The 9,784-nt window shown below is 42.2% G+C and overlaps 1 protein-coding gene across 1 annotated transcript; it reads right to left on the bottom strand.

The window, feature by feature from the left end:
- Positions 1–1,942: 1,942 nt before the first annotated feature.
- Positions 1,943–2,887, bottom strand: LOC121161220 (putative vomeronasal receptor-like protein 4). The gene has a single exon (XM_040987522.1). It carries the CDS (start codon positions 2,846–2,848, stop codon positions 1,943–1,945), a length of 906 nt encoding a protein of 301 aa, XP_040843456.1. The 5' UTR covers positions 2,849–2,887.
- Positions 2,888–9,784: the final 6,897 nt, after the last annotated feature.

Raw genomic sequence — 9,784 nt, 5'->3', positions numbered from 1 at the left:
GCAGTCTTGTTGGAGTGTCCAACAATGTGCTGAGCATGATTTGACAAGGAATGGAAGAGGCAGGTTTGGCAACAGGGAGCCTGAATCCAAAGCTCGGTGCCGAGGCTGCACTGGGAAGACAAAGACTGGGATAGGAATGCTGAAGATGGTGTGTGGTAGGTGTGATGCAAAGGGAGATGTGGGGGTTTCAACTTGGACTCCAGCAGGTATTTCTGCTGCTGCAATGGACATGGTCATCTGCAGTGCTGCAGTGCTGCTTCTCCAGAAACTAATAAAAAATCTAAATATTGGGGTTTTTGACACGTTACAATGAACCTATGCTCCAGCAATTCCACCCTAGCTATCCACTCAAACCAAGGAAAGCAATTACTTGAGCAGGGACATCTATACTAGCAATTATTGAAATAGTGGCCACTAGAGCCAGAAGAGGGAAACAAAAGCCTACTGGTAAATCAACACACAAGTAAGCATCTGCAGTGAAACTGAAATCCTGTCCTGAAAGGAGATGCTATTTTTCCCTTAAACAAATGAGTCAGGCACAGTGGGTGCTCTGCCACCTGTGATTCCATATCAGTAGTTTCAACTCATGGATATGCTTTTTTTCATTGATCCTATGCCTCTGGACATGTACAGGAAATGGACAAAGTATCTGGGTCCCAATCATGCATGTGAGAGACCATGGCAGAGACCCAACTCCTGAATTCTGCCTGGCCCAAACCTGGCCGTTTGTGTCACACGGCGTGTGTACCAGAAAATTATAGCTCTCTGCATTGCACTTTCAATAACAATAGTAATAGCAACAACAACAGTAAAACTCAAGCTTTCAGGCATGGATGTCTCAGCCCTGTGACTTAAGCACCACTCCATCACATGCCTTGGGCTCATATTTCAATTAACATTCCTTAATGTTTGTGATTTTAAAATACTCCAGTAGAGAGAAATGGAAGGAACAAAAATTAACAGGTAACAAAGGAAGGAAAACATGGGAAATTGTTGTGTTATAGGTACAGAATTTCATTTGGAATGAAGACAAACTCTAGAATCGATAGTGATCGTGTGTGTACAACATTGAGGCAAATGCACAATGGGTGAGTGAATTTTACATTTTAATGATTAAAAGGATGAATTGTTAAAGTGTGTTGAAGTAATAAAAATATGCCATTTTTTGCTTGTGCACTGTGCAAGTGAAAGCCACTTGGAAATATTTTAGTACAAACAGAACTTTTGGAATTTCATAGTACTGCATTCTTATCTGGTGCATTTTTATGTGGTGATTTGTAGTAATTGCACCTTTATTTTTGAGAAAACGGCAAATGAGCTAACCTTGTCCTATCTGTCACTCTGGGTTTAAAAGAGGAAAATCAAGCAAAAACCAAGTAAACAGAACACAAAACCAAGTGTTAGGGACGGCAAACTGAAGGCAAAGGAAGGATCTCTTTCTAGGTTCCTACAACATCTGAATCAGCTTAGATTGCCTAGTATCAGGCTGCTTCTAGAAACCAAGCCTATTTGTACAAGCCTCGATGATTTAGTGCTACATGCATTTGGGGAAAGGCAATTTCTAGAGCTGTATATTTTTAAAGATTTATTTATATTCATTGCAAAATTATATATATATAGAGAGAGAGGAAGATCTTCCATCCGATGATTCACTCCCCAAGTGACTGCAACGGCCAAAGCTGAGCTGATCTGAAGCCAGAGCTCTTTTAGGTCTCCCACATGGGTGCAAGGTCCCAAGGCTTTGGGCCATCCTCAATTGCTTTCCCAAATCACAAGCAGGGAGCTAGATTGGAAGTGGGGCCACTGGGATTAGAACCAGTGCCCATATTTGATCCTGGCATGTTCAAGGCGAGGACTTTAGCCAGTAGGCCTCAGCACTGGGACCTTGAGCTATATTTTCAGGAACTGGAGGAGGCATTAGGGAAGCTCTATCCTGCACCCCTCAGTGAGCACTCCAGCATTTAGCAAGGTAAAATTTTTGGCCCATCAGGACACAGGGACTGAGACTGGCAAAACCAAATTCTGGAAATAGTTTAAGCTTGGATATTGTGAAAATCTGTGTCAGAGTGAACCCTATGTAGAAGGACAAAATGAAATCCGCCCAATAAAAGAACAGAAAGCAGGTCATAAGAATGACAGTACTCTGAGTAGCTCTGATCTCTGGGCTGGGATATTTGGCACACCTGGAGCTCTGGAGGTAGAGGACATGTTTGTGATGTTTGTACAGATAGACAGCCATGTACAGACTGCTGCAGCCCATAATACTCTGAAAGGTGAGGTCCCGGAGAGCCATGAGGCAGAGGAAGAGCCATCTGATCATTTGTGGAGCTGGCAGCATGTAGCAATGTTCAATGTAGAGTCTAACACTAGACTCATTCATGTTGTTGACTGCTGTGATATAATAGAGAAAGTTAGAGCCAATGAGGAAGCTAAAGACCCAGAAGAAGAGGAGGTGGGGAAGAACCTGCCATGCAGTGTGTGGTTTGAGCTGTTTCCACAAGGTGTTCCTGGGACTGATGGTGATGGCCTGGACTACACTGAGGAGGCATGTGGTGCAGATGGAGAGACTTTGAGCCACCCTATTCAGGTAAATAACAATTTTACAAAGAATCTCACCTAGTAGGAAGTTACTGATATAAATGACTGTGACTATGTCTTTCATTCCTGTGGTACAGATGATGATAATATTTGAAAAAGCCAAATGGATGAGAATAAGGTCTATGGATTTTTTCACAGGACCCATGATCAAAGTGTGTGCATGTCTCACAACTATGAGGAAGTTCCCCACCATTCCAGGTCCAGAGAGAGAAAGGATGATTATTCTCTGGATGAGGTCACTCCAGGTCATCCTGTGACTTCAGGAGCAAGACTAGAGAAACAGTTTGAGGAAAACAAAGAAGGTAACATGGCAAATTTCAGGTGTGTGGATCTTCTCTGCTTATTCAAGAGCAGTGATGATGCACATGCAGGTTGAGCTGCACATACACGTTCATACCTCACTGTTCATTCTTAGAAGCTCCATCATCTCCTATTTGATCTCCTTTTTTATGTTTGTTCTGCTGAAACAGGGATGGTAACAGTTGAAAACTGAAACATGACATCTGTGTTAGTGCATCTTCCTGTCTTTCTACAAGAGCGTTATAGGTATTGATCAGGTGGAAAGGTACTTGAAGAACTTTTCCCAGAAAACATCAAGTCATAACACTCCGTCATCAGTTCCAAGCCATGATGTTGAGGCCCTTCCTTTTCATTGCTGACACTCAGCACCTTAGCCATCTGGTCTGTGCTGGTGCCCCATGCACATCCTCTGTACCAGTGAGCTCTGCGAATTTATCTAGGCACAGAAAGACAAACGCGGCCTGTCCTCACTTATCTGTTGGAGTGAAAATTCCATTACAAACAAGGGAACAACCCACAAGTGTTTATCACAGGATGTAACAAATTCCACGAACTGGATGAGGAAATTCATGGATAGAAGAGCATAGATGTCTAGGAGGGGTAACATTCTATACTCCAGCAATATTTGCGCCATGTACAATAAATAATGCATATTTCAGAATAGCCAGTAGAGAGCCAATTGAATGTTTCCAATACAAGCAAATGATAAAGCATGAGGTATATCATGCTGTATTCCTTACAAACTATATTCAGGTACCAAAATAACATTTTGAAATCTGTCAATTTGTATAATTTCTATGTTTCAATTATAAAGAAAAACTAGGCTTAGGAACCATACGTGCTTTTAATATGATTGGCTGCTTCCTTAGGCTGAGGATGTAACTCACCCCTTCCAAGCTGATTGTCCTGGAGCAGGGCAAGGGAGAGAAAGCTCCTTGCCTGAGGGAGGGGCAGCTGAGGCTCATGCTCCTCTACCTCTGCAGTAAACAAGGAAGGATTACTGTTTCATTTCCTTTTTTTCCTGTATGCCTTGTATTTAGCCTGCGTATCCCCCAAGAAACATTGGCATGTATGATGCTGGAAACATACCTGCCCTTCCTCAGACTATATTTTGTCATTTGTAAACAGGATGGCAATTTATATCATTCAAGTTCACTATGAGAACTGAGCAAATGTACAGAGTGCTCACGTCAGTCCCCAGCAAGAAGAAAACACTGATTGCCAAGCACTTCTGACTGTGTTGTTATGTATTCTCCTACCAGATGTCACATTTGATCCATTTTCTTGCATGAGGTACTGTGTCATATGGTGGTTCTAAAAAATGGAGAATTTAGAAAACTTAAAATCATTATTTTCAAAAAAGTCCATAATAAATCAGCAGAAAGCACTGAACGACATCAGACAGAAGAGAAACTTGAGAGAAAGTAAAAACTCCCATGCAGGAAGGGAAGGTGCACAGAGCCAAGAGCCTGTAGGAAGGGGCCTCCCCACCCAAGCTGCTAGCCCACTACTGCCTGATGCCCCCAGTCTCCCTCACACTTGAGAAATGCAGCAACCTTGGGCTCAGGGCATCAGTGGCTCTGCTGCACACAGTTTCCCTACAGGGCCACACAAGCAGGTGTTGCTGGATGTGCTGGGAAGTGACAGCCACCCTCAACCTGAGCACTCACACCTTCCTCTTCCACAGGGAACAGAGGAGCTGAAACCCTATCCACTCCCTACCAGACCTTTAACAGCCCTACCTGGAACGGCTTCCCTTCCAGAGCAAAGGCAGCTCTCCCTGCATACACACACATATCCACACACACACACACACACACACACACACACACACACACACACACACACACACACACACTCAGCCTCACTCACCTGAGCAGTCTGCAGGCCTGTGGAAGGAGCGTGGCAGAGCAGCACAGCCAAGCCTGTTTATCCTTGCCTGCGTCCCAGCACTCAGAGATGCTGTCACTGATGTCAGCTTGTCAGTGTGATGAGTTTGGCTTCTTCAGTGTGCTCTGGGTCCCTAGGGCCAGCTCTGCCCTCTCCCTGCTGTGCTCCTAACTGTCAAGTCCAGGAACTTCTTGATCCTAATTACACTGAATGTACATGTAATTAGGATCCTAATCCTAATTACACTGAATGTACACTAATGAGCAGAAGGCAGCATGATAATGAGCAGATCTCAGAGGGTCCAGGTTCCTTGGACTTGATTATGATTTCATCTCACCTCTGTCACTCACCACCAAGAGTCAGAAAACATCTTGGAGAAAATATCTGGGAAAAAGAAGTGGTCACTCTCTCATTTTTTTTAAACTTCCGTGTTTTTTTTTTATTTTTGAAAAAAAAAAAAAACATCAGAAACATCACTCAGATTGACTTGACTGCACAGCTAACACCCAAAGTCCTACTTTGTTAACTTTCCTGCTACGGCATTTTAATGGTGTTGATTCTGAGTATAAAATCATAAAGACGCAAAGAGTGAGAGGAAAGGCCTGTCCATTGACAGATTTTACAGTTGTGTTATACAAGGATTCTGCCTCTTCTACTATTTTCTAGATTTTTTTATGATACAGTTCCATAGGTATTGTGATTTAACTTACCCCCTCCAAGTCCTGCCCCCACACTTATTTTACCTATATTGTTACAATACTATAGTCTTTCATAAGCAGGCAAAAATTTATCATTCTACTATTTAAGTGTATCCTGAGATTGCGGGCATGGACGATGCCAGACAACGCAATATCCTATTGACTAGATATATCCAACAATTTCATTGGGAGTCCATCTTTGATTTGGAAGTAGAGATGCATTCTGCATTGTATCCTCTCATCTGGATATTACAGTCTCTATTACACAGTACTATACATTCTCTTAAATGAAAATAAGGCCACCCCTTTAAATTGCTTCATCTTACATCCTAAATATAGCTTAAAATATATACTTTCTGAACTTTTAAAATGTGCTCACCCTAAGGTACTTCTGCACTAGCTCATTCTACCTAAGCCCCTCCTGGTTTGTGGCTTTTTTCTTTATAAATCCAAGTGCTCTGTAGTTCAGGGTTGAGATGTCTTAAGGGCAGGAGCCCTTCCTCATTGCTGCCAAGAAAGGACTTGCAAAGGTTTTTCAGTGTGTGGTACTCTGTATCGCCTTACCTGAGTATAACAAGCAGGCACAGGAAAAGTCTCAATGTCAGAAATCTCATTAAAAAGACCATGGGCTTCTCAAGTTTCTGCTTTGTTCATGTGAGAAGATGAACACACACCTTTAGTAATGAATTCAAATCCAAGAGGCAATTTTATGAAGTAGAATCAACTCTTTCTAATGCAGATGTGAGATTTGTCAGTTTGCCCTTTTCTCTTCTAAATAAATAAGTACTCTTTTGTGTATCTGTGTGATGATTGCCATAAACTAATGAGTCTCTCATGAATACAGAAAATAGAAGACACAGATAAGAACAACTTCCACAATCAAGACAACATGTTTATTTTTCTGAAGATTCATATATGATTATTTGAAAAGTTGAGTTACATACAGGTCTCAAAGAAAATTTGCAAGTAAGTGAGAAGGTGGGAGCTGCTTTTTGTCATTCTTCCTCCACACAAAGCATATGAAGTAATGAGTGTCGACGTCGATTTTTAACGATTCCATAAATGTGCATAGAAAGGGAACCAACACACTCACTTTGCAGGGTTTTTGTCAAATCAAAATAATACCCTGAAAAGTACTAAACACACAGCTATAAATGAAGACAGGTCTTTTGTGAGAGATCAGCCTTGGATTTCTGCCTGCATGGCCTATGTGGAAAGTCATAAGGGCATGGTGTGATTCCTTGGCAGTGGTCGTAACACAGCAAGACCTCAACCTGACCTGATCATTGATTATATAGGTGAGAACAGTGGGTTGTGTCCCAGTTTTCCCTCTCACTCTTTGGATGAACTGTGCTGGTACTTTCTTTATCCACAAATCTGAGAAAGTGTTATGGTCTTATGTTTCATGCCAGCGATGCATGGTAGATGTGACCTGCAGCATGCCTGCTACCTATACATGATGTACTGACTTGTAACAGGATGAAGGGTCAACAGAGTCATAGCTGCTTTCTAGCCAATTACACTGCCTTTGATGGGGAAGGATTGTTGGGAGATACCCTTCTGCCTTCCCTGTCTGCGGGACTATAAAAGATTGTGCTTGCTTTGCAATAAATGGACATGCTTGAGACATGCAATAAACTGCCTCCAGTAGTTCTTGCTGAGGAACACCATTGCATCATCCCCTCAGTGGCTACATGGTTCTTCTGGTGTGAGCACCCAAGAGTCTGCTGGTTACTAATTCTGAGAGGTAGTGGTTTTCATGTTCACCTTCCATCAGAGAGATCCTTGCTTTGATAACAGGAAGGAACACTGGAATAGCTTTCTGTTGTTTTTGATTTTGTTCCAAGCTCCCACAATCCCAAAACAGGGCCCGCGCCCCCGTCAACACCAACTCTTCTTCCAACTCCTCCTCCACATCAAAGACTGAACCAAGAAATTTTGGCCTCCCCACCTTTTTCAGAGTCCACACTTCCCACATGCCTTACCCCCTCCAAGATGGAGTCCAGTTCTCTTCCTCCTTGGTTTGGCCTTTTGGAATAAGTGCACTCCCAGCAGAGTCCTCACTGTTGGTTGGCGGCTTTGACCTTGTCCTTCTCTCGCCTGTCCCTGAGAGCAGGTGATGAGCTGCTGATGCAGATCAGCAATGCCCAGTGAAATAAGCAAAGAGGAACCAGTTTTGAGTTTGACTGTGATGTGTCTGGGTATGATTTCTGGGATTATCTTGTTTGAGCTTGTTGGTTCTCACTAATTGGGTTTATGTTTCTGCAAAATAATTGGTTCTCCATCACAAATCCTCCAAAGAACATCCATTCCACAGACATTCTCTTCTTTTTCTCTGAATCTACAATAACGTAAACAATAGACTTTTCTTATTTTCAGAATATTCTATGATATTAGGTTCTCTTTCTTGGTGAAAGAGATGGGAGGGGAAAGAAAGGAGGAGAGTGAAAAAAAGGAATGGGAAAAGAAGGAAAAAAAAGGAAAGAGAAGAGAAAGGAGAGAGGAGGGAAGGAAGGAAGGAAAAATGACATTGTTCAATCAGCTAGATATTTGTGTTCTAACTCAAAGTTTACTATTTTTTCCCATTCATTTGATCTCTGTTAGTGAAACCATCGATCTTACATAGTCCATTCAAAAATATTGGCTAATATATTTTTCATTTTTTTTAAAGTTATTCATTTGTTATTGGAAAGGCAGATGTACAGAGAAAAGTAGAGCAGAGACAAAGCTCTTCCATTCACTGGTTCACTCCCTAATTAACCCCAACAACTGATGCTGATCTGAGGCCAGATGGTAGGAGATTCTTCTATGTCTCCCATGTTGATACAGGGCTTCAAGGCTTAGGGCGGCCTTCCCCCAGTTTCCCAGGATTCAAGCGGGGAACAGTATGGGAAGTTGAGTAGCCAAGAAGTGAGTTCGCACCCCTATGGGATCCCAGAACATGCAAGGCAAGGATTTAGCCATTAGACCATCACACAAATTTTAATTTTTTTTCAAGTCTTCTTTTTAACTCTTAGGCTTTTGCTATAACTTTCTGACTCTTCTTTCAATACAAGAGTGCTATTCCTGGGCCAAGTGTGGTGGCCTAGCAGCTAAAGTCCTCTCCTTGAACGTACCAGAATCCCATATGGACACCAGTTCTAATCCCGGCATCCCTGCTTCCCATCCAGCTCCCTGTTTCTGGCCTGGGAAAGCAGTTGAGGATGGCCCAAAGCCTAAGGATGCTGCACCCACGTGAGAGACATGGAGGAAGTTGCTTGCTCCTGGCTTGGGATAGGAACAGCATCAGCTGTTTGGGTTATTTGGGAAGTGAATCATCAGAAGAAAGCTCTTCCTCTCTCTGTATATCTGATTTTGTAATAAAAATAAAATAAATCTCAAAAGAAAGAGTGTTGTTAGTCCCAAGTTACCGAAGCTGCAATTTTACAACAACTCTATCATCTGTGGCATCTCAGTCCCCTCAGTATTGGTGTCTATGGATGCTCTCAGGCAAATTAATATCTATTTTTTTCTTTACACACTGAATAATTTTGGATGGTACATTGAATATTTTACTACTGTATGAAGCTACTGCCTCTCCCATAAATCTGAACCCAAAGCAACATTAGGATTGGTGTTTCCCACACCCACATATGGGCTCAACTCTTCATATTAAGCATTTTACATTTAGACCTCATGCTTTTCTCAGTGGTGTGGACAAAATTGCAGGGGCATTGTAACCTTTGTGAAACAAAGAAGAATATTTAAAGATCAAAACTCACAATGGGGAAGCTGAGGCAACACTAACATTTCAAATTCTGGATGTTGTTGGACAGAAAAATCATGGTTCTTCTAAAGAATTCCCAGATGGAAGTGTGGGCTGACGTAGCACAGCTGCCCAGGACAGAACTGATGAGTCTCTTCATGCACTTGAAGATAAACAGCTGTTTCACACTCATGTAAGAAACCTGTCACAAGGGAGGCAAGCAAGCTGACCACTACACCATGGAAATGACACCAGATGACTTATCCCCATATTCCATTCATGTAGGGTACCTCATGTAGCAGCACAAAAGGAAGACATGAAATAAAATGAAGCAAGAGGAAATGAAAGAAAATAAAATGAAATAAACCCATGAAGAATAAGAGACAAAAGCTGAGATGGATAAATAGCACCCACATCCACTGAAGAGTTATTTGAAGGAACATGCCTGCTTGCAGGAGGACCTTAGGAAAGAAACACCTGTTTGCTTTTATGTGATGATGCACTTACTAGGTTTCTGTGCCTGTGTGTGTGCCTCGGGTTGCATCTACAAGGT

Source organism: Ochotona curzoniae, unplaced genomic scaffold (assembly GCF_017591425.1).
Source record: "Ochotona curzoniae isolate NIBS_2020 unplaced genomic scaffold, NIBS_Ocur_1.0 contig_475, whole genome shotgun sequence".
Taxonomy (NCBI): domain Eukaryota; kingdom Metazoa; phylum Chordata; class Mammalia; order Lagomorpha; family Ochotonidae; genus Ochotona; species Ochotona curzoniae.
This window is presented reverse-complemented; position numbering and strand designations above follow the sequence as displayed.